The following is a 25,945-nucleotide window of genomic DNA, read 5'->3' as shown; positions in this document are numbered from 1 at the left end:
TGTTGATGGCTACATGAGCTCTTGGAAGTTTTGGTGGATGTTTTTCAATATTTTATAGAACGATTAATCCAGAAAACAATAGGCCGATTAATTGATTATGAAAAAAACTGTTAGATGGAGCCATTGTCAAAATGTAGATTCAAATTCTGCAACATGATGCACACTAGACTTATATCAATACAACTTTTGACCAGATAATGTAAAACATTTCCTTCTCTGAAGGCCTGAATGCACAAAACATAGTTCAGCAGGAAGAAGGAAAAATAATGCTTTAAAATGTCATTATTTTTCACATTATTACCTTGTAAAATCTCATAAAACAAATGTCCAGTGCGAGATGACAAATTACAATTTTGATTATTGGTCCTCAACACCAGTTTGAGACTTTAATAATAATTTATTCTGAAAAGATATAGGGCTATGCCTATGTACCTATAGCCTGTATGTCCAAAAAAAGTGTCTAAATTGTCCGTAAATGTAAAATGCGTGTAAACTGAGTCAGAGCGAGTTCCCTGTCCTCTCCATCCCCGCATGGTCAGGGGGGCGTGGGGGGGCACTAATATCACTCTTATAGCAGAGCCTCTTGACACTTGCATTAAAGCCCTCATCCATGCTGGACATTAGCCTGCATTAAGTTCCGTAAAAAGCTGATTTGAGGAAAAGCAGCTGAGAGGAATTCCTTCTCGCTTTAATTGCTTTAGAAACGGTTTCCACAAAGAGACACTGGCCAGATTTACCTCCAGTTTAAGTTCTTATTTCCATCGGTTCACAAGTTAATCCGATTTTTTTTTTCTCGAGGCCTAAATGCTCTTCAGTTATATCCGAATGACAAAAAGAAAGCATAAATTCGGAATAAAAAAAAAAATATTAGAAAATTATTATTATTGTTTTTTTTATTATTCATGGTTGCACATTTGCTCGCTCCTTTTTTCATTCGAAAAAACATAAATTTTCGCACTGATAGCCACTTGTTGCGTGACAACTTCCACTAACCTCATCTATTTGATTTTGTTGCTTTCATATTCTGGATTGTCCCAGTTGTATGAGAAAGCCACTAAAAAGAGAAAGAAGAGTGAGGAGAATACTACTTAAACTCTGTGAAGTGGACTGTGGGTGAACGCGTTGAGGTATAGTAACCTACACAAGTATCACATTTTCTTTTCACGCAGGCTGTTGTCAGGAGTCTAAAGTTCTGCCAATGAATGAATGTGGCCAAAGATCAACCCCACCGTCCCCCTTTCTCTTTCTCTCTCACTCTCTTGGGAGAAAATTCAACAAAATATGCAAGCTTTACATTAAAAGGCTACTTTTCGCTGCCCTTAATTCCAGCCTAAACGGTTTTTCTTCGGGAGAAGAAATCTTTTCTAAAAACCTTGAAGAAGAGAGGGGCATTATTGTTTTAATCCTCTTACCAGCAGTCATTTTAAGACATTTTTTTGGAGGGTGAAATGGCGTCTTGTCTACCCAATCCTAACCTAAATCCCTCGGGGCCGGGGAGCTGTATAGACCAGCCTGCATCTCTCCACCTCAGCTGCATTTCCCACCAAACATGAAGCCACACCGAGGCACGAGGGAAATAAAATTAAAGCGCGGAATTAACCTGAGAGTCACAGGTCCCTGCAAACGAGTGCTAGCCCACAGGCCACTAGGATAGACTATTTGCATAGCGTTTAACTAAGACCTGGGTTTAGACCCTCTTTTGGCCGAATTCAAGCATTTATCAAATTGGATTTTCTTTTTAAAAAGCTTAGAATTCTTCACTGAAGATCTAATGACGCAAATATTTACTTTTGAGAAGGACTCCGGGGATTTTTTTTTTTTTTTTTCTTTAAATTTCTTTTTCGTGACATTTAGGTCTAAAATTATTAGGCTATAAAATGTATAAGCCTAAAACCTACAATTAGCCATTTTATTGGTCATTTAACCCCACTATGATTGTGGGTAAAGTAATAATAAACTGGTTAAAAGAAGGTAGGTCTATCTAGGATGTTTAGTTAAATATTTGTATAAAAAATGCCTATATATAGGCTAGGCCTATTTATAAAAGAAAAACAACAACAATTAAGTTCAGTCTGCCCTTTCACCTTGGCTTTAGCTCATTATGAGCAACCCAATTGTAAGTAAACCCTAAGATATTTAAAATATATAAAAAACAATTTGACTAATTGGAAATACCTTAACATGCATCTCGTCATGCTGAGATTTGTTCAAATCAGTTATAAATTATTAAGAAACTGTGTTATTTAGGTCAGCAGTCTGCATCCTCTGTAAAACTATAAACATTATCATTATTATCACCTCCAAAATAACAACAATGGGCTACATAAAAAAAAGTTTGGGCAAAAAAAAAATAACTTACATACAAAACAAACAAAAAAATATATTTTTCTTCTTTTTCTAAAACAGCAACAGAAAAGTCGCACCTCGGATGCAGAGAAACCCTGTCTGAAGTGAGGAGTGATGTGGAGGAGGAGAGCGGAGGGGCTGTGTGTGTGTGTGGGGGGGGGGGTGATTGGCTCACAGATGGAGCGTGTGCGCGCTTTAAAGGCCGGGAGATGGCAGCTCAGCATCCTCCCACATCCATAGAGAGGCGAGCCGGAGGACGGAGCGGACCGACCGGGATATTCTCAGGATATCGAAGTGAATGAAAAAGCTAATGAAATGAAGAAATGAACAACCGCACGCGGATTTTAGAGAAGAAGATTTGAAAGGAAAATATTTGGCTGCTAGTGGAGATATTTTTTGCTTCAGATACACAGAGAGAAGAGAGGTAAGACGTTTGCAGAATGGAAGTTTGCGATGATCGTATTCTTGAATTTGTTCTGTAGCCTAACAAGTCTTATTTTAAAACTATTTTAAATTGCTTTGCGAGACATTTTTTTTTTTACTTTAATTTTTATTGTGTTTAATATCGCGGAGTTGTGTTGTCTTCCAAACTCCATCATCAAATGTGTTTCAAAAGTGCAGTCCGTCGACCTCCAGAGGTCCCTATCAAAACTTACAGTAGCAATGCGACTGTGTTTTCCTCAAGTTAATCGATTGTTTACTGTTCCAAGTGTTCGGTAACTAACGGTTATTTTAAGGCGGAGTTTTGAGACAAATATAGGCCGAGGCTACATATCTTATTTTGGGACCCTTTAAAATGTTATTTAAGGAAGTTCATTTTGGTTGTTTTGTTTGACATAATGTTAATTGACTATATATTAACTATCCCCATTCATTTCCTATGTCGTTTAAGTTACAGAATGCTGTTGCCTATAACCTACAGAGCACCGGCCTCGAGGCAATCTACGGTATAGCCTAAATGCTGTAGCCTATAACTCATAAATCCACGGCAATTTGCATAATTAGGCTTAAATCAGAGCCCGAGGCTACGTGACATTGTCCTGAAAGAAGAGCAAATTTTCTAAGCTGCAGATTTAAAAAAAAAAAAAAAAAAAAAAATCGAACAGATTACATGAAGCAGCCAGAGGCTGGTTTAGTCAACCAATGCAATGAAATCACTTTTTCTTTTTTATTGCATTAGTCACACGTTTAGATCGCACATAGCCCACACACACGCAAAAGCCTAACAACACAGTAACACACACGCTGGCCCATCTTTCACGTGTCAGGCCTGATGATAAATTAATAGCTTTAGTATAGTTGAAACCTATTTGCACCCACAATAGACAGGAGCCCAGTCTCAGGTCTCCGCCAGCCTGCAGGCGTCTGCAAGCAGCCGCCACACAGAAATAAACGGAGCACCGCTCGAGTCAAACTCTCAGGGAGCAAAGTAAATATGTATGCAATTTACACTCTTCAGACTGAACATTTAATTTGGTGGTAGCTGGAGAAATAAGAGAGCAGATTGGTTAGAATTAATTTAATTGGCATATTGTGTGTGTGTGTGTGTGTGTGTGTGTGTGTGTGTGTGTGTGTGTGTAGGGGGGATTTTGTGGTTTTTTTTGCCTTCAGTAATTTCCACAATTTATTATTTCTTCTTCTTCTTATTTGTACATTTACACATCACAATTAAGGAGCACTAATATGAACAAATACCACTTTTATTATTATGCCAAATATAATGTAGAAGAAAAAAGTATAGCATATTAATATTTTAAACTTTTTAACTGTTGTAGTAGGCCTTTGCTAAATTTTATTTTAGTGAATAAAATAGGCTACTAATTATAGGCTACATTGCGTTTTTTTTTATTGCTGAATGAAACTAACTGGAACTAAATATTCGAATAGTCTATTGTCATTCTGCACACCTCTGCATGTTCACTCTTAATAACACTAAATCTGTTGCGCTGTGGATTCCTAAAACACTTTTTCCCCCTGCAAGCTTTGATTAAATGGTGAATGAAAACTGTGAAGGTTACTGCATATCAAAACTATTAAACCAAGATAAATATTTTTTGAACGATTTAAATGACGTGGGCAAAAGGTTTCCTAAAATGTTAGCCTACGTTTCATTTCACCTAAATGTGATCTGACTGGATCTAAGAACACACATACACGTTCTCAGCTAATTTCTTTGAAATCATTAGAAGTCCCTCTTAGTTTTCTGCTCAATTTCCATTTGATAAAATGAAGGAATCATTTATTTTCTCAGCAGCGCTGTCTTTAATGCTACGGTATAGGCTATTTCACCTGTTGCCATTTCAATTAGTCAGCCTACAACAAACGTTATAATACAAAATGTTGAAGTTTCCGCTTTTCAAGCACTACAACTAAAACGGACTGGTTTGTATAAACAGGCCTGACACTCACAGCAGCTTGTCCTCCTCTCTGCAGACAGGTCGCCGGCCATGCAGCACTACGGGGTGAACGGCTACTCTCTCCACGCCATGAACTCACTGAGCGCCATGTACAACCTCCACCAGCAGGCGGCGCAACAAGCCCAGCACGCCCCTGACTACAGGCCCTCAGTGCATGCCCTCACTCTGGCAGAGAGACTGGCTGGTAAGAATCAGTTGCTCTTTTTTTCTTTTTTTTCTTTTTTTTTTTTGGTTCAATGTTTCACAGTCATCAAATGTCATTCAAGATCTCCGTCCTTTACTGTGTATTAACACAAAGGCAATGTGTGTTAATCTCTGGGGTGCTTAAATGACCTTTGACCTGTTACCTCAATTAAACTGGTCATGTTTCTTGTTTCTCAACGGCTGCACATTTCAAGACATTATCCTTGAGGCCCGGTATGGCTCCCAGCACCGAAAGCAGCGGCGCAGTCGGACAGCCTTCACCGCCCAGCAGCTGGAGGCCCTGGAGAAAACGTTCCAGAAGACCCACTACCCTGATGTGGTGATGCGTGAACGTCTGGCCATGTGCACCAACCTGCCCGAGGCACGCGTTCAGGTAAAACCCCTTTAGAATGCATCTATCCTGTGTGGTGTTTGCCTGCTGCACAGCTTTATGGCTTAAAGGTGAACTTAAGGCAATTTTCTATCATTAGAAATGATAATGGACAGGCAAAGTGCTGCAAAATGTGAACAAACGGCAGTCATATGCTGTAGCCTAACGTCCACTGTTAAGTTACCCACAGTCCTTGACACAATCTGTCTGTCCATCCATCTGCCAGGTCTGGTTCAAGAACCGCCGGGCCAAGTTCCGTAAGAAGCAGCGCAGCCTGCAGAAGGAGCAGCTCCAGAAGCAGAAGGAGGTGTCCGAAACTGCAGAGGGCTCTACAGAGGACTCCAAGACTGACTCCACCAGCACCACCAACAACACCACTGTGGTTCCTGAGGCCCGCACTCCTCCCCCTCCCTCCTCCTCTTCATCCTGTCACTCAGAGACAGAGAGGCTGGCAGCCACGCGGCCCCAGCCTGGAGAGATGAGCGTGGAAGTCAACGTCACCTCCCCTGAGCCGTCGGACAGCGAGTCAGCAGCAGAAGATAACGCTGACAGAGAGGACGAAACGAGAGGGGAGTCGAGGGTGAAGATCAGGGAGGAGACTCAGGGGGAGGGCAGAGCGCAGCCGGGCAGCAGCTCTCCATCCTGTAAACCGATGAGCCCCACATCAGGTAAAAATATCGTTGTCTAATGAATGCAGCTGCTTTTTCTTAAATATACCCTGAATATTTGTCATATTTAAGAATTTAAATCACATTCATGTACAAAATAGTTTTACTGAATTGGTATGTGAGGCACACAATTAATTTAAAAACAGGATAGACACATCAACAACAAAAAATCAACACAAGACAGGTCAGTGTGTGTTGAAACATATTAAAGTCCTCCTTCTCTCTTCCTGTCCCTCAGACTCTCCCCTGAGCTCCCCCCCGCTGCCGTCCTCCAGCAGCGTGACCGGCGGTTTGGCGCAGAGCAACTCCTACGCTTCATCTCCCCTCAGCCTCTTCCGGCTGCAGGAGCAGTTTCGGCAGCACATGGCCGCCACCAACAACCTGGTTCACTACCCGTCCTTTGAAATGAGCACGCCGTCCTCTTTGCCCTACCTGGGCATGAACGTCAACATGCCGTCGCCGCTGAGCTCGCTGCCCTGCCAGTCCTACTACCAGACCCTGTCGCAGGCCCAGCAGGTATGGAATAGCCCGCTGCTGCAGGCGGCACCAGGCGGCCTCCCCGGAAGCCTCAACAGCAAGACCACCAGCATCGAGAACCTCCGTATGAGGGCCAAGCAGCATGCAGCCTCGCTGGGATTGGACACGCTCCCCAACTGAAGCTCGGCCTGCTCAGTTCAAGTGTCCGCCATCTAGTCAGGGCTGTACATATGAATTATGGGCCCCGTATACAGGAGGTGACTCTGGTCCCCACTTCACTTTCCACTTGACCTCTCACCACTGTCAGCAACTATCCATTAAATACACAAGACACATCTCCAAAAACTCAATAGAGATATAAATTTAAACGTCAGCTACCCAGTTGGCTGACATCCTTAAAATCTGTCCAAATTTCCAGTTTCATGTAATTTAACCGCTGTTTTCTAGATTTAAAAAAACCCCAATTTCAAAACCAAAGCAGTGTGACAAACAGTAGAAACAACATGTTTTTTGGGCACAACGAAGGCCTCAAAATATGTTTTAGAGCAGGCACTTTAGGCGCCCTCCCTCAGTTTGGGGGCCCAGGGTTGCCAACATTAACACACCTACCCCCATTCGCCTCATCGTCACCATGCAGCTCACCATCGGGAGCACGCCAGGATATGAAGAACAGCTCTGCAGGATAGACTTAGCAGAAAATAAGATTATAACAAGAACTCAATGGACTTAATGAAAAGAAATCCCACCTGGACTGCAGTTGTGACTGAACAGTACTTTTGGCCTGTGGATCTTTGTTTTCATTCGACTCCTCCTGGTCAACAGCAGAAGCCAACTCTACTAATGCTATCTGCTCACTATGATTTCAGCCTCCTCTGTGAAGTCAGGGAAGAACGTCTTGAGCTGATTCCAGTACAGATATAAGATATTAAAATATTCTACAATTCAACCCCTGAACTTGAACTATGCATGCATGCACCCCTCTGAAGCATGGCTTACAGCCGCAAAACACAGAATGAAGTCTGATATCAGAAATAAAGCTCTGATCACTCAATATAATCCCCAACTGTATTTCTTTGTAGATGACACATGACTCTCCTTGTTTAAAGTTACAGTACTCAGCTGAATCCATTGAGCGTTGTAAATATCCCTCAGTGTTCTCCTCCATCTGCCTGGCTAAAGAGTAACTCCATGTCTCCTTTTGTGTGAAGGATTTGAGAGGAAACGTCAATTGTGGCTTTAAGCAAAGGACCTACAGCAGCAATGAAATAAGGGGAGAATCTGCGGAGGAGGCACAGTGACAAATAAATATGAACCCAGCCGACATATATTTTTGTTAACTCGGGTGCCAGACTGAACTCGACAGAGTCACCACTTCTTCTGAGCCACTGGCTTCAGCAGAAAGACGCAAAGGCCCATTCTCTATGTATTATATCACTGTATATTCAAGACATGTATTTCTCAGTTGTTTAAAATGTGAATTATTTATCTGTTTAATGCAAGGGAATAAATCACAAGTAAGAATGACTTATGTTCTCAGTGTTGTCGGTTGGAAATGTAATATGAAAATATTTGCTTGAACTGACTCACTTTGCCTCATTTGGACACTTTCCGAGGCAAAGAGGGAGCTTTGATCCAAAAACAACGGCTCAAGAAATCAACACAGAGTAAAAGCAAAACACCTGTTATTAAAAATGTAAGAAAACAACACAGGCAATCTTTCTTGAACTAACGTCCTACATTTAAATATTTGGGTTGAAATGAGGAGACGCTGTATGAATGTCATAAAACAAAAATCGCATTTTCTTAATGGAACTTTTGTATTATCAGAACTTTTCGTGGGTTTCTGAATCTTTTGGCGCTCAGTCAGCTAAAAGGGGAGTCAGAAGAAGACCAGGCAAGCTGTCTAGATCATGAACCAGGAATAATCACGTAGCAGGACATGCAAACATGCACTCACATATAGGTCTTGAAAAAAACATCCAAAACATTTTCTCGAAGTTTCTCCAGTGAGAGGAAGTGTGCAACAAGAGAGGGATTAGTTTAGAGTGTGCCGAATCCAGCTCCTCTCTGGATGGCTGACAGCGCTGAGAGGGACTGACAAGAAACAGAATGATAATAAACAGTTTTTCCCCACACATTGCCTTCAAACCTTCATAGTGAAAAAAAAAATGAAGTTTGGTTAATATGTTCCACTGAAGACACCTTGATGAACCATAAATAATTCAAACACAGGAGGTCTACCATGCTCGACGGTGAGGTTTACACACCACATAGGGGAGAACCTGCCACTTGTTCACCCAGTGCAGAAGAACTAATCCTAAATGAAATGACTGAAGCACAGTGTCAAGCTCTAAAGAGTCTACAATCCACCACACACCCCTCTCTCTCTCTCTCTCTCTCTCTCTCTCTCTCTCTCTCTCTCTCTCTCTCTCTCTCTCCCTCCCCTCTTCCCCCACCCTGTCAGCCGAGGTTTGGCTGCACCGAAACAGAATGCTTTGCCATAAGAAGATTACCTTTGGTTGGGATATCGATGGATTAAGTAAGAATAGAATGAGATAAAATAGGACTGAAAGGGTTCCTGGAGTCAGCAAAGTTCAGACACCTGTTTTTCCTGGTCTTTTCCCGCTTCCTCGCTCCATGACCGTAAAGATTATATCACTGTCTAACTGGAGAAAAGGAGGTGAGAGGGGTGGGTGGTTAGGGATAGGGGCAGGTTACAGTGCATAAAAATAATTTCAGGGCTGCAAAGACAATTTATACAAACCTCCTTTTGGCTTTTTTTTTTTCAGGCATACTCTTTAAATATATGGTCAATTTGTCATGAACGTCTGAGTTTTCTGTGTTCGTAAAGATCATATTGGTGTAAGTTAATGGGAATGCTGTTTGTGTGTGTGTGTTTTTGTTTGTGTGTGTGTGTGTGTGTGTGTGTGTGTGTGTGTGTTTTGTGTGTGTGTGTGTGTGTGTGTGTGTGTGCATCTATGGCAGCTAAGCCGCTGAAGGTTTCCAGGAGCTCTTTGATGTGTATCTGGGCAATGCGCTATTAGAGGGATTTTCCTAGTTGACAGCTCAGAGAATGTGTGGAGGAATTGCGATGCCAGCGGGCTAAAAGAATGCTGGAAACAGGATTAGGATCATATTCTGGCAGCTCCTGTCACTTCATCAATGGGCTAAGGTTTCCTCAGTGACAGCCCTCCTTCTCTGCCCGGCTAAAACCTTTAGTGGGACCATAAAAGGGGTGAGAGAGGGGAAAAAACAATGATTGAATGGTGTGCTATGATTTCTGTGCTGCTGGGTTTGCTCTGAGGGCTTTGTGTTGGGAGGTCTGAGGGGGGGCGACGTTGATTTAGAGGGAGGGGTAGGTCGTGGGGATGAGAAAAAGGGAGCTTTTTTTTGGGGGGGGGGCTCTTTCTTGAAGTTTTACACCCAAATCCCCATGGCAGAGCATGTGGAAGGTTTTTTACACTGATGCTAGAGGACAGGGACAGCAGCAGCTGTTTCATGGACCTTCAGGATCCAGTTTGTCTGTATAAGCCCTACCTGTCTTCACCAAGTGAGACCTCTTTCACCGGTGACAGTTCATCTACTTAGATACGGCATGCGGGAGTGTCAAATATGTTTGTAGGCTCATTTGAGGATATAAAAAGGTGGCTCTCTGTTGTGATTAGTTTATCTCATTTTGATGTAGGATTATTGTGATATTCTTTTATTGTCAACAAATCCCATTAAAACACCAAAAACAACAAGTGTTTGTTATAGCATATTCCTCTGTGTCACAGGCACTGTAGTTTATTTTGAGTCAATCGTACATCGCTCTGCTGACGTAAATACTCACTGAAGCTCCAAGTGAATTCATCTGCGGCTGAAAATAGTTTCAACAAGTGCACTATTTGTCTGAGCAACATTTGCTAAAAAAGGGCAGTGCCCAGCTGTTTTAGGAAATTGCTCAACTTAAAAAAAATAAAAATTAAAGTATATATTCTTCATTTGTTTTTTAAGGTATTTCTTTGTCCCAGATCATGCACAAAAACTTTAATCTCAAGCAAAAAGAGATGCTTTTTACGACATGTAACCGCACGCCATTTTCCATCTGGAAGCCCCGAGGTAAACACGACTACAGAAAATGTACATGTGGATTTATCACATTTTTACATTTTCATCAAATGTGAAAAAACATTTCACGCCGGAAATGGCACGTGTGGTGGTAAATTCGCATAACGTATGCACATGTAATAATCAGATATTTCAAATGTGAAATGAAAGACATCACACGTGAAAACCACAATTTCACACTTATTGTGAAACATGCTTAAGGTGATAAATTCACATATGAAACTACATTTCAAATGAAATTTTTTTTACATAGAAGCACATATGGTTTTCAGACATTTTACATATGAAATATAATTCACATCATTTCACGTGTGAATATATGAATTTCACAGCAGATCTGACCTTTGGGGGAATACATTTTTATTTCTTTACTTTCCTTCCATGGCTGTAGCACTTTTGATCGGCCTCTTTTTCTACACATCACTCGCCGTGTTCAGGTGAGTCATTTATGCTATATAAGCTGAATATTTTTAGAGGATTTTGAGGTCACCTTCTGCAGCTGGGCCTGAGGTTGTTCTTCAGTGGGCTTATAGGGTGGTCTCTGCTGTGCATCTTGGACCAGCTGTCTTCATGCTGCCACCAAAACCCCTTCCCCCAAGAGTGTAACTCCACACTTTGCTCACCCATGTGAAACAATACTTTTACAATACCACAGGAGTTTGATTGTTGCCGACAAGTTATATAATGCCAGGAATTACAGACTAGCATGCAAATGCTAAATCCTCCTCTCTTTCTCCTGAGAAGTGGATGAGACGGACTATATCTGCAGGCTTCACTCTGGCTCCCCAGCTTTGTGCTACAGAGACGCTCTCCTTTCTCCCCCTGACTTGGGTGATAATCCTGACACGCACTGTCTGCATTTTTTACTGTACGTGTTTAAGCGCATTTGCAGAGCATTTATCTCTCCAATGTAAACCAATTTGGCTATAAGGGCCTTGGGCCAAGCAAGGCGCTGGAAGGAAGAAAGGAAACTCAAACCTAGCAGATGTGCAGAGAAGGGAGGATGGGAGAGCTGGTGAGGATGCGGGGGTTGATGAACAACTGAATGCAGGAAAAAAAAAAAAGGGGAAGCGGAACCCCATGGGAGAAAAAGAGCGTCCCTTGTCCGAAGGGTAAGCTTTTGAAACTTGGGATAGGGGCCTTTAAAGCCGATAGAACGTGGATCACTGAATTGTTGAGTCACAGAATCTGCGAAAATCATACGGAGCTCCCAGTTAATCCTGTCATAGTGAAATCGGTGGGCATACTTTGGGGATCCCAGCCCCTTCTGAAGAAATTTGGAGCCTGCTGTATTGACAGAGCTGCTGTTTGATACCGCCTATACACCTGTATCAGCTCTCTGTTAATCTGCCTTCCCCTCCTCCCACTAGTCCTCCACAGCACGTCGCCTCTGCTGGTAGTAATGGCTGATGAAATGGACCAAAGACCTAAAAGCTGCCAATCTTGCTGCTTCTTGATGTCTCCTGTAAGTGACTCTGGTTGCAGAGCTGAACTTGTCACTTTGATCATCTGAAAGGCAGGAGCCCTGCTGTGTCAAACATTACTACCTGCAATTCTGTGGAGCCATAAAGACTATGGACTCCTTGGTCCCTGAAATGGGACATTAAGACAGAATCATCCTAGTTTAGTTGAGGCGATATCAAGGTGTTTTATTTGCTGGCCCACAGGCAGGGTCTGAATGGGTTTGGATGGCTTTTAAAGTACCCGATCTTATGGCCTAAGGTTCCTGTAAATGAGGTGTTTGCTGCTCTTATCAATGAGACGTTACATGAGAAGAGCACCTTGGCCTGCCAGGGCTGTTGGGTGGTTCTGCTGTATGATTACAACAGGTTGAGCTTTGGCTAGATGCCCTTTACATCTAACCTCTCAAACTTTTCATTATACTGTATACACTTTATAAACTTGCTGAAGGATCAAATATTGTTTAGCATCATGACTACATCATGACATTTAGAAAGTTTTCCTTCAGATACTGATTATATTAATAAGACTTTATATCACATAACATCAGTCAATGGTAACCGAAAAGTATTCTTAAATTACGCAGCGTGACTCTCCCACAGTTTGTTTGGGGAGCTCGGTGAGAGCCATATCGACCTGTAGCTCAAAGTTGCCAAAGGCTGAATAATAGGGTGTTGATTATAAGTGGGATCATCAGTACTAGCGGCGCTTTTGGATTTCACAAGGAGTCAATTGATTTGGTGTGGAAATCGCAAATTTGTGTTCGTAATAATATGTACATATCACACCTATTCATTTCTCCTTTATCACCAATCAATGAGCCCTTATTAATATGTAGATATGTCTCACTGTCCTCTTGTCCTGAATGCCTTTTTCCTGTTAGTTTAATTGGCCTTTTTCACAGGCAATATTTTGACTTGTCATAACAGAGTAAGCACAGGACCCTGAAACTGAAGCAGCTAAATGGAATTCAGCAGTCATTAGTTTTTTATATTTACACCTGTTTTTCATGTCTTCTGTGAAAAATGTCTATAAAAATTACTTTCATTTATCAGGGAGAGTTTACATTAATCCATCGTTATTAAAAAGGCAAATGCTTTGCGTTTGCCCAAACTGACTAATTTTCATCTGCATTCCCTTGCCAGAAAGTTAGCCCGAACAGCAAACATTAAGAGTCTGATATTTTCATCACAGTCTGACACATTACATATCTTACACGTTAAAGTGGTGTTTATGTGTTTAATACAAAATGGTGTATTGTGTAACTGAAATAAGATGTTACGATTAAACGGAAAATCAGCAGAAATCATTGTTTAGATAGTCACAATTTTTCTTAAAATGGGTATTTTATATTTGGCAAACTGATGAATAGTCCTTTGCACTGTCACTTGTGAATCTGTGATGTGCTACAGTATATTAATGATGTTTAAATTGATTTTAATATAATACACACGACTGCCAAATTGTAATTGGTAAATGTATTTAATGGGGCAATGTGAAGACTGACTTTGTGCGTGCGTGCGTGCGTGCGTGCGTGCGTGCGTGCGTGCGTGCGTGCGTGCGTGCGTGCGTGTGTCATTGCTTCTGTCTCAGATCCTGAGGGATTTATGAACAATGTCAAGTTCCCTCTGAAGACCTGAGTCTCTTCACTGCCTCTTAAGGCTTAATGCTCCCTTACTGAGTGGCACAGCGAGAGCCACACACTCTCTCTCTATGTGCCACAGATAATGCTAAGAACAACCTCTCAATTCCAGCTCCCCTCCTCGCCTAATGTGCCCTCCTTCCTCTACCGCACGCACACGGCCATTTCCATTCAATGAGACAGCAGTGCAAACGTGGGCGATTGTAATGGAAAACACTAACATTGTCCCTAATGGTTTCCCATCCCAGGAGAGTTTTAAAACATATGTAAATTTATGTAAACCCAACAGAAACACATATTTACAATAGCACAGGGTAATCACAATATGAGGACATGGTGCGCTGGCCTTGTAGATGGAGGCGCCATGTCTCATTAGTCTCCTTTATCTCTTTTCTTTTTCCTGTTAAGGCATCAGTGAGACTATCACTCACAATAGGAATGAAAATGATCTGCGCTCATCTCTGGTACAGTGATGAAGAGGGAGAGGATGAAGAAAGACGTAAAGAAAGTGGTTTTTTGTGCCCTCACAGCTGCTGGATGCCTTAGAGGGTGAACCATACTTTATAAACTCAGTTCGTTGAATATGCAACGTCAAAAACGTGTAAACTGTACAAGTTTTAAAAGCTGTAAATATTAACTTCAGAAAAGGTACATTACAAAACGTATCACAACTGATGACACAGAAGAGCAGAGGAAGGAACAGAGGATCACAACTTGGTGACTTGTACCATTTCAATGTCAACACTTCTATTGTGGAAACAAATAACAGCAGCGGTTTCTCTATGACAAATCAGTTGCTTTATTTTATTATTGGTCATCACATCACAGAAAGAGGTCAGTTTTCCTAAAGAGACAAACATTTTCCACGTGGTTGCGGTGCCTCTTTGACTAATGGCAATGTGAATTCAATTTCTTCTAAAGCATGTAGTTCTTGTTCATGCTATATGAAATATTGAAATAAATATTGAATAACGCCAGCGGTGGAAAAACAGAACAAAGACTTATTTCACACCTACTAATGTCCAAACCCGATGCTGAATTTCGCAAAACAAAACGATCATATAATCATGTCTGTCAACTTCAGTTAGGCTCAAAATGTTTATCAAAATAAATAATCAGTACAATACAAACAAATGTAATTCTGAGGTTTGTCAATTAATGTATTAAATATAGGAGTGAACATTTTTAAAATCAGTAAACATGAATATTACCTTTGAAGTATCACAGTCAACATTTATTAAATTGTTAGTTTTTTTACCCTAAAAAGTCAAAGATCAGGAAATGCATGAGGTCATCCTTGTAGTGAAACTCAACTCAAAATATTAAATATTTTTAAATACTCAATTAAAGCAACATTCATTGTTAACTTTTACTTATATTTCATTTTGTTTTAATGCGGTTAACAGGCGTTTTGTGCAGTTATTACTTCTTAAAAAAGCATCTTCGTCATTAATGAATTTATAGACTGGCCTGTTTGCGTTTTCACATTCACAGGGTGTATTCAGAGCAGATTTGGCCTGAAGCCCCTGAAGTTAACAGCCCCACCTGTGTCCTCCAGGCCTTACTTTCTGCTCTGTTTGACCAGTTGTTCCACCTCCTTCATGAAGCGCAGGCAGAGCTCATCCTGCCACGGCAGCGCGACACACTGCACCGCCACCGGCAGACCCTCGCCTCCAGACACAGCCTAAACACAAACACCGCACCTGTCAACAGTCGGCAACCAGAACCGCCACAGTCTTCTGCCTCCACCTACTGACCGACTGTGGAACTACTGTTCTAAGAGAGTCACTAAAATGGCCTGACACTGAAGTTTAGGATACAAGGGAAAATAATCTGCCCATGACTGTAGGTTATTTGGAGTTAGAAATAGCAGCTATTTACTGATAACATTTAATATTAGAATATTTTAAGTTGCTTATTGGCATTAATCTATTACACTGAAAAAGTATGTAACCTATATTATTGCCATGAATTTCTTTTAGTCTTAACATTCTTTTAGTCCTAACATCACATTAGTCTTGACATTTAGACACAACATGACATAAATCAAGATAATAATCAGCCGATTAATTGAAAAATAAAATAACTTTTAGTTAAATACAAAAGTCAATATAAATCCCAAGTTGTCATAATTTGTCTCTTTGAATTGGTTGAATGAGAAGGTTCAGTTGAAATGCTTAATGCATCTTTCTGCCTCCTAGTGGTCAACAATGTGGAGTCTGTTTTGCTTCTGTGAATCAAAATGACAAAGCAACCTTAAAAGGATCATCTGTCTAACTCTGCCTGAAAAGCACATTATAGCTTCCAGTAAAAAAAAAAAAAACTTAAAAAAAAGGTATTTATTAGGGCTGTATAGTTTTACTACTGGAATACATTATTTGGTATCAGTCATCTCTCACTGTCCCTTACCTGTTTGAAGAGCTTGTCCCAGTGGTCCTGAAAAAAGCCCTTATAGTGCCTGAGTTCCTCCTCATCCTCTGCAGTCACCGTGGAAACAGGAACAACGCCAGCAGGAAAGGTGAGGAGATTGTATAGCATCGTGTGAGGGACAGCAGCTGGAAGGACAGAAGATAGAAACAGGTTATTTACTGGGTTACCCTGGGTTCTATAGCCGTAATATCGTTGCTGTTCTGTTTGGTAATCATAAGTATGATGCAGGGAGACTGCGTCCTATTGTCACGCTTTGGCTACTACAACGGTTCATGCAGTGGCCTGTTTTTTAAGGTTTTCAGCTATCCACAATTTATAGAAACTATCAACAAAGACAAAACACCTCTGACCAATATTAATACAAATATATAAGATGGATAGACACCATTATATCTCATCCCTCTATCATTCACAATGCCTTTTCAGTTTTCACACAACTTCAACTGTTCAGTGAACCGTACTGGTAAGCTTGCTGCAGAAGAGGAAGTTGTAGGCTGGTCCGATCACCGGGCACAGCAGCACGTCTATGTTGCATCTTCTCCAGGCTGCTATGGTTTCCTGAATGTAGTCCTTATGAAATCACAAGATAATTCAATGTCCCATGTGTGCATTCAAACATGCACAAGCATCATTAGCTGACAACTAACCTCAACGGCAGCGTGCTGCTTCCACAGACCCGAAACAGAACTAAAAACAAGGCAGTGAAATAGTTAGTATGTTTTGACATTTTGCCCATTACAACTGTCAGTGGCAAAATAACTAAATTTCTCACCCAACTCCACACAAAGCACTGAGCATGGCAGATCCACGAGGAGACTGAAAAAGACATTCAAGACAGAAAACATACTTTAAAGTGTCAATCCAAACAGTTACTGTTTAATCAAATGACTGCCAATATACTTAACGAAGGAAAAAATACATTTTCTTTAGTATTTATGCATGTCTGTCTACATAAGGGGAGAACCCACCAGGGGCTTGAGGAGGAAAGAGAGGGTTTTCTTCAACCACGTGGGAAGGTAGTAAGGTAAAATCTGTGCTTTGAGACAGGGGTCCACGGGGCTCCCCTCCCTAAAATAGAAGCAACAAAAGATCATTGCCACAAAAAAAAAAAAAAAGAACTATCTAGTCTAAGGGATTGTAATATGGCTCATGGTAGTAGTTAGAAAAGAATTAGCTGCCTTCCTGCGTTTTATATACAGTAATTGTAAATTCAATATCTTTGGGTTTTGGACTGTTTCGAAACAAGCAATTTGAAGATGTCACCTTCAGCTCCAGGAACTCATGAAAAGCATTTTACACATTTTCAAGGGTAAGCGATTTATCAAAAACTATATTTTTTATCAAAAGATGAAAAAGATGATTTATTAATATGATACAGATTCTCCAACACTACAATTATGCACAGTTATTATATAAATTAAGTTATTAACAAGGATTACACCGATTAAATAGCATTTTTAAGCAAACTTCAACTTACAGTTTTTGAAGCAGGGTGGTAGCTCCGTCTGCTAAGATACCCTTTATAAGAAATTCATGTAATGCGTAAGTGATCTTCAGAGGAGTGTAGGGCACCAACTACAGGCACGAGTGACAGAGAGGGACAAAATTAACTACATTCAAAACATATAGCTCTTATCACATGATGTGGCCGTAGATCATATAGTGTTTGAGTGCAGTGTGTCTGTGAGTGGTGTGGCCTTACAGTGTGCCCGCCTTGCTCTAACAGAGCTTTGACCTCTCTGATGCCTCGGGCCATGCTTGGAGACGTGTGAGAGTAGCCGTCGCTTTCTAGGTAACCGATCCTGAGAGGTTTGGTGCTCTGGTATATCTGAGGGCAAGACATTTTAGCAGAAGTTTATAAATAGGAAACTGCAGTTTGGAATATCTGAAAGCACCTTTTTGTTTCTTTTTGTTTCTTTTGTTTATGGATGGAATGACAGAGTCATTCCATCCATAAAATTATATGTGCAGAGATCTGTGTCAGGACTAGCTTAACACAAAGGCAGCCACCTCTCTTCTGGGAAGGCTTTTCACAAAACTTTGGAACCTGTTTGCAGGGACTTGTTCCCATTTAGCCAAGAGCAATGGTGAGGTTGTTTACAGATGTTGGGTAATAAGGTTCCAATTTATCCCAAAGTCAGGGGTCATACAGGTTTTTAGGGGGGAAAGCACTTTCAAGGTACCTCAACCAACTATTTCCAGACTCAAAGCCTTTATCATAGAAGGGACTGTTTCATTTCAAATATTAAAAAGATTTTTAGTTTACACAAGTGATTGATTGAAAACCAGATTGTGTTGTTCAAGGAGTATATTCAAATTCAAGCATATTACTAACCTTGAAAACCTAACGGTTAAAATCAAGCATTTTCCAAAAGACTCGAGCTCTGTAAAGTCTTTGCTGGGGTTGAAGTCAGGGCTCTGTGCAAGTTCTTTTACAGCAAACTTGAGAAACATTAATGTATGGAACGGACTTTGGGCACAGGGGCATTGTGATGTTGAACACTATTGTGTAAAATATCCTTGTATGCCATATGTTACCTAGTCTGGCTATCACCAGACCAAACTCAATCTTTTAAGACTGAACATTAGTCTGGGGAGTCTGCTCTGTATTTTCTACTGCACAAAAGGAGTGATCAACGGGCATAGTTCAAATGACTCTGTACGCAATTGGATAGTCCTTCAACCAATCAGACCAACGACCCGTGTGAACCATTCATTACAGCGAGATGTTCTTTCTGCTAGGCTTTTGGCCTGTCGCACCTCCAATGGTGCCTGTGGTAGACTGTGCATGGCAGGGGTGTCCTCTTCCCTGAGGCAGGCCTAAACCTGACCGCATACCGCAAGGTTTTGCTGCAGGGTCTTCAGCTGGGGACCACCGCTCATTGACGTTTCGCCCCTTAGCCCAGAACATCTCCTGGTGGCGGGGCAGTGAACAGGGACGTCTCCCTGACACCCCCTGCAGCAAAACCTAATTAGATGTTACTCCCAAGTCTTGTCTCGTCGTTTCAGCCAGAGCCAGTGGCTTGCTTTCTCAGCTTCCTCAGAGAGCTCTTTGGTGGATCTGCTCAGTGTGGCTCCACGTAGTGCCAGGTCCTTGAGCAGATGTGATGTTGATCTGTCCACAAAGCCTCTGGCTCCCACCTCCACCGGGTACAGCCTCACACTCCATCCACTTTCTCTGCACTCTGCGACCAGATCTGCATACTTCGCCTTCTTTCTCTTGTAGGCGGCTTCCAGACCCTCCTCCCATGGCACTGTCAGCTCGATCAGTATTGCTGACTTCACAGCTGCAGACCACAGCACCACATCTGGTCTTAAGGTGGTGCTGCATATCTCCTGTGGGAACTGGAGCTGCTTGACCAGGTCCACTTCCATCTTCCACACCGACCCTGGTGTTAATAGCTTGGCAGGTGGTCTCTTGCTGGTATGCCTTGCAGGTTCCCCCTGCCTGAGGAAGTGGATCCCGCATCGGCTCTCTGATGGACTCTGGATGTTTGCTTCCTACCAACTTTTCTCCAGCACCTCTGCCAGCTTCCTGAGCACTTGGTCGTGCCGCCATCTGAGCCGACCATGTGCCAGTGCTGTTTAGCAGCCTGACAGAACATGCTGGAGTGAGGCATTGATGGTTCTGCAGAGGTCACAGGATTGCTCTGTTCCAAGCCACTGATGGAGGTTTTTAGGGCTCGGGAGGGTGTCGTATGTTGCCCTAATGGGGAAACTGAGCCGAGCCTGTGGCAGTTTCCAGAACTTTGTCCAGGTGATTGCTCGGCTCGCGACACCCTCCCAAGTTGTCCACCGTCCCCTGCTGCCCCTGTGCCACAGACCTCACTCTGAGCTCCTCCTGCTCAATCCTGGTGACCTCTGCGACAACAAGATCCTTCCTCTCCTTCCTGCTTGCCTTGGACCATAGGATGGGTGGGTCGTTCCATCCGAGGCCTGCCCGCCCTGTCTGTACCATGCCCACGACTTGTTGATGTTGCAGTCTTCCCATCACCTTCTGCACCTCCTCCTTGGCCCTCCATTTCCTTCCAGTCTCAACTCTGGCATCAGCCACAGCCCTATCAGAGGAGTCCCTTAACTCCATCACCAGCCTTGCCTTCTCCTGCCTGTAGCCCAAGGTGATGGATTTCAGGGGTAGTTGGAGTGAATTCCATCCATACAGGCCAGCAGCTGAGAAGCACAGTGGTAGGCCAAGCCATCTGCGGATGAAGGAGTTGGCTTTTGCCTCCATCCGGCCGGCTTATGAGGTGACTTTGCACAGCTTCAGAGGCCACATCACACTTGGGTACAAGGTGAAGTGATAACACCACACCTTATACTTTCCATGTAGCTGGCTTGCGTCGATCTTGGACAGGCCTTCTGATAGCTGCCGGAGGATGATTTTCCCCATATCCTTGTCCGAGAGACCAGATGTATAAAGTCTTCCAGACTTGATCTTTTCCGCCTTTGGAGTGGGTTTTTCAGGTTCCTGTCCCTTTGGCTCGACTACATTCTTGGGTCTCTTGGGGGTGCTACTGGGTTCGCTTCTTGATGTTCATCAACATCCCTTTCTTCCTCCTCCTTCCTTTCCTCCTGCTCTACCTCTGCAACATTGGGCCCATTGGCACTGTGGTTATCAACCCAGCCTTGGATCCCATTTGTCTGACCTGCCCTTACCGGGGCAGTGCAAGGTTGCATCATGCTACCACCACCACACTTCTTCTTCTTTTCCATGTGGATGTGAAGTCCCCTCAAAGTTGTTGTTTTTTTCCCATCCGCACTTCCTTGGAATCTTCTCTTTTGCCGATGTCCTTGCGTTCGTTATCGTGTGGTCTGTCCTTGTTGGCCTTTCTTTCATCCCGCCTCTCGGAGGGCCTTCGGGTTGTTTTCTGTGTTTCTTCTTTGTAGTACGCTTTGGGTGTCTTCATCTTGGAAAAAAACTAGAGGGTAGGGTTACTAGCCCGCCTCTCCCAGTGCAGTCTATCCTGCTGCCACCAGTCTCTCCTGGTTGTCCTCCAGTCTTCCCTGGACTCCAACTGCTCTATTCACAGTAGCCACTGTCTCCAGATCTCTCTCAGGTGAAGTACTTTGCAGAGTGAGGCAGAGCCAAGCCAGTCGGTAGTAAGGCAAACACACACCTTCTTTTGTAGGAATTGTTCCAGGGCAAGTTTCTGTTCCGTTTTCAGAGAAAACTTGCCTTTGAAATCTTTAAAAACAGCAGCGAAAGCGGCATCAACAGAGTGCCGCACTTCGGTGGCCGCCATGTTGAATGTAAACAAAAAGCTGTTTGGTTGCTTCACTATCGTCATCGTGTTAAACCCGCCAATAGCACGGGCAATATCCACAAACCGGTGGATAAGCCAGTTTGTGATTGGTTCCCGCAAATTTGTAACAGAAGCAGGATAGATAAATGTACAGGTTTCCAGCCTGAGCTGCAGGACGAAATCAAATTGCCGGCAGATCGGGCTGGGTTTACCCAGTCTATACGTTAGCCTTTAACATTTGGAAAATTCACTTATTTCCTTTCTTGCCAGGAGTTAGATGAGAAGATTGATACCGTTCTCAGCAGCAAGTTAGCATGAAGACTCGAAACAGCTAGCCTAATACCAGCTTAATATTTACCAGTTATATCCCATTTGTCTATTTTTTTTATTGTTTAATGGTGTAAAAAAACGACAATTTGCCATTTTACGGGGGGTTATGTGCAAAACTATTTCTTGGTCAGAAGAGACTCAAAAAATTGTAAGGTACATAATCCCTGGTAAAACGTTACGTGTTTTTTTTGTAGTTGACAAACCTGCATATTAAAAGGTAAGGGTGGAACAGTGGGGTCCAAAGAAAACATGTGATCACAGAGCAGCGCCTGCATACACAGAGCCAGACTGTCCACATCTCTCGCCATGGGTCCAGGAGATGACAACACTAATTTAATAAGAAACAGAAACATAAGAAAAGTAACCACATTTTTCATGTCAATGATGGTACTGTAACTGTAACTTACCTGATTTTTGCCCTCGATAAATGGAGCTCAAACCCTTTAAACTGAACAAAAGAAATACAACATATATATATATATATATATATATATATATATATATATATAGACAAAGCAACGATTAAAGTGTCATGACTAGTGAATATCCAAAAGTGAAGCAGACACGCTCACCTAAGCCGACCGGCTGTTGGCTTTAAGCCACAGATCCCACAGAATGAGGCAGGAATACGGATGCTACCTCCTATATCACTGCCTAAACCAAGCACGGAGCCCCCTCCACCAATGAGAGCCCCCTCCCCACCGGACGAACCTCCTGAGGTCTTCTGGAGGTTGTGGGGGTTCACGGTCTGCCCATAGATGGGGTTACTGCAGTCATAACTGGAGATTAAATAAAAGAAAAACACACATAAGCAACGAGCATCACGGCCTTTGCACATGCAAAAACAATTTGAGCCTCTAATTGCATGAGTACACATTGCATTGTGTCACAGCTTCTCATAACTTGACTGAGAAATAATTTACTTTAATAGTGCTTGGGGCAAGTTGGTTTTCACAAAGGGAATGGCTCCTTGTCTCTTCAGAACTTCCACAAGCACGCTGTCCTGCTGCGCAGGGCGTTCCAGATTAATGACCACACCGCAAGAAGAGTCATGGTTCTTGTGTTGTAAAATGGACACAGGCAAAGAGAGCAGTGTTAGGTAAGAGCACATCAAAGACAATTCCCATTTGGACACCCTGTCAGTGTGACTGTCATCCTCACGATGCCATCTATCTCCAACAAGAACAAGCCGTCTTGTACTGCACACACTGTTCCCAAAATCATTGATCTTCCAACCCCAACCTCTGATATCAGTGACAGAGCCATGACTCACATGGCAGTCACCATTGCACACAACCCTGGCCCCCTCCTCAACCTAGTTTTCACTCCTTTCCCATCTGGTTGCAGGTACAGGGGACTTAGGTGGATACTATACATTAGGTACATATGTATTTATGTTGTATAAAAATGTATCCATGTTCTGGAGGCAGACATTATGTATAGTCTGTGGAAACAACCCCCCCCCCCCTTTGGGGCAACAAAAATCTATCCATCTATCTAAAGTAGCACGTGATAAACAACTACAAAAATACCTTGTATCCAAAGTTTTCTTTGATGCTAACTGGAACTCCATACAAGAGACCTTCCTTCTTTGTAGAAACAGTTTTCAGCTGGTCAAAACTCTCTAACAAGATCCCCGTGCAGCAGTTCAGATCTTTGTTTACATCCAGAGTCTGTGGAAAAACAAACAGACTTATGGCTTTCCTCGCCTGGTTTTGTGAAATATGAAAGTCAAGTAAAAAAAATGTGTAAGCAAGTACATCATTATTTAACAATGCATGGTATCGACTTTGGGCAAAAAGCCTTGAACAAATGATTGTGTGTAGAGCTGTACTAGGGTACATGTAAGTTTTCTTCTTTAAGACAAAACTGTCTCCTAGAGTTAAAGCCGAGGTAGGCACTTATGGGCAAAATATTTTATAATAATAACAACCTTTCTGCATATTGTAATTCAAGTGGTCTGAGAGAAAACTAAACTTCTTCACCTCCTTGTTGCTCTTTTTTCAGGCTTCAGAAAATCTAGCCCATGACGGGAGACTTTGGCCAATCACAGGTCAGTTTCAGAGAGCGTTACAATTGGCTGTTCTGCAAATGCAGATGCGCGTTCCCACATCTCTTAGGTGAAAGTTGTGTTTACCGTAGCGAGAGGCTCAGGGCTGCAGCTAATTCAAGGCTAAACTATTAGATAACATACTTTATTGCCATCTATCTATATACAGTGCAGTAGAATAGGACTACATAGAATAACTAAATTGTGTAAAATTGTTGTCCAGTTTATTTTTAATTCTGCCTACCACATACCAGCATTAATGATTAATTTAAGATCTTGTGATGATAACTTTAAATGGAACACTGAGTTCTACTAGGCAAAACACTGATTATTGATTTACATAGTTCAGTTGGTATAATATTAAATGACAATGACTAGTTTCAGGTTGTTTTTGAACCTTTTCCATGTAAGTGTAAAGTACGTCCTTGGGGCTCAGCGAGCCTTCCTGCAGTTTCTTTGTCAACTCAGACAGGGACAGCTTCAAGATGAGAGCAGAGTCGGTCACTGGAAACTAGAGGACACAAACACATTATGATAGGAACACGTGTGGGAAATTAATTCACACACACACACACACACACACACACACACACACACACACACACACACACACACACACACACACACACACACACACACACACACACACACACACACACACACACACACAATGTGTGACATGCACCAACAACACCAAGACAAATTCCTTGTATGTGTAAAAAAACGTACTTGGCAATAAAACCTGATTCTGATTCTTGTCAATATACCTAGAAAAGCCATACGTCCTCCGAATGCCCTAAGTCTCTAGTTTGTGGTTATAAAATTTCATGAAGCTGTGGTTATCCTCGAGGTCACAAAAGGTCATTTTATGCAGTGAGGTCAAGTCTCAAAAAAATTTATTTACTACAATGAAATGGCTACTTTGGGGATTAACATCATCCTACATGAAAATAACTGGGCTCCTTGAATCCACAAAGAGGAGACTAGTGGGTACCCATAGAACCCATTTTTATTCAGGTGAAAGATCAAGGAACACCTTTAAAAATGGCCAAGACAATTTTTCACTCGCTAAAATTTAGCCTAACTTTGGAGCGTTATTTAGCCCCCTTGCGGACACTAGATTAGTGGTTCCCAACCTTTTTGGTCTGAGGTCGTCCCCCACTGCCCTGTCAGATTAACTAATGTACCCCTTCATCAATTCCCAATGTATGTTCTAAATGTATAACACTATTCATTACATAAAAGTGGATATTGTTCATTTTTTTGAACTTTGTGAACGGTCAATGTTTAGGTTGGTTTGGTCAGCATTCGTACTACTACAAGTACTTGAAGTGAAGCTTAATGTTTAAACCTTTTAGCTAACCATTTTAGATGCTTGTGCAATACTTTGCACTCTTACATAATTGCAACATGTAGTGTTCAGGTGTTACAGTTGACTTGATGTTTAAACAGTTTTTTCAAATCAGTTGAGCTGCTCCACAGTCTTTCCAGGTACCCGCTGGCAACAGCAGAAGTAACCCCTTGGGTACAGGTAGCCCTAATTGGGAATGACTGCCTTAGATAGTTTATAGTTTCATATTGTTGTGAATATGTTACATTACATTTAGTGAGAACTCATCTGTTTTATTTGTATCATAAATTGTAACACTGTCCTCCCACGTGTGAACCTTGAGACAATCCTTCTGTTTCTTATCTTACTAAATGTCATCTAAATGAATGGAGCGATTGTTAGAAAATGTGTATATCCTTTTGTGTCTCATTAAACCTTTTATAACACTGTGAACGGAACCCTGATTTGTGTCACTTTGTTCTCTGATCTTGCCACTGCTTTCAGAATCAACTCACAGAGGTCAAGTCAGCGGATTAGAGGATAGGATTCCACAAAACAATTGTGATCGGATTGTTTCATAACACATACGACAATATGTTTACTCTAGCTCAGAGCCCACTATGAGAAGTAGTTAAAAGTGAGAAATTGAGTTTGAAACAAAAAAGGTATGGTTGTACTCTTTGGGTTAGCATCATGTCTCCCTCTCTCTCAACGTCTGCACTCTGTGCGCGCTCAGCTCTAGACACACTCCCTCAAAATTTTCACAGCTTTACCAAGTGTGCCACAAAACCAACCAATCGGCGAATTAAAGGTCGATTCGGATTGGCTGTTCATCTCCAATTAGATTGCAAGTAGCAGGATCAAAAA

The 25,945-nt window shown here is 42.1% G+C and overlaps 2 protein-coding genes across 2 annotated transcripts; one reads left to right on the top strand and one right to left on the bottom strand.

Annotated features, from left to right (window-relative positions):
* The first annotated feature begins 2,587 nt into the window (after nt 1–2,587).
* LOC120564994 (diencephalon/mesencephalon homeobox protein 1-B-like) lies at nt 2,588–8,006 on the top strand. The gene is made up of 5 exons (XM_039810281.1): nt 2,588–2,770; nt 4,780–4,947; nt 5,162–5,340; nt 5,564–6,005; nt 6,244–8,006. The coding sequence occupies exons 2-5, from the start codon at nt 4,794–4,796 to the stop codon at nt 6,660–6,662; spliced, it is 1,194 nt and encodes a 397-aa protein (XP_039666215.1). The 5' UTR covers nt 2,588–2,770; nt 4,780–4,793; the 3' UTR covers nt 6,663–8,006.
* A 6,464-nt stretch (nt 8,007–14,470) lies between these two features.
* On the bottom strand, nt 14,471–24,684 carry LOC120564918 (fatty-acid amide hydrolase 1). The gene is made up of 15 exons (XM_039810187.1): nt 24,670–24,684; nt 24,146–24,259; nt 23,231–23,371; nt 22,622–22,755; nt 22,271–22,477; nt 22,106–22,146; nt 21,902–22,026; nt 17,828–17,953; nt 17,603–17,700; nt 17,094–17,193; nt 16,898–16,941; nt 16,773–16,812; nt 16,587–16,695; nt 16,105–16,250; nt 14,471–15,379 (listed from the first exon to the last, which is right to left on the bottom strand). The coding sequence occupies exons 1-15, from the start codon at nt 24,682–24,684 to the stop codon at nt 15,257–15,259; spliced, it is 1,563 nt and encodes a 520-aa protein (XP_039666121.1). The 3' UTR covers nt 14,471–15,256.
* Nucleotides 24,685–25,945: the final 1,261 nt, after the last annotated feature.

The sequence above is a fragment of the Perca fluviatilis genome, chromosome 9 (assembly GCF_010015445.1).
Source record: "Perca fluviatilis chromosome 9, GENO_Pfluv_1.0, whole genome shotgun sequence".
Taxonomy (NCBI): Eukaryota; Metazoa; Chordata; class Actinopteri; order Perciformes; family Percidae; genus Perca; species Perca fluviatilis.
Note: the sequence above shows the minus strand (reverse complement) of the source record. Positions and strands in the feature narration are given on the sequence as shown.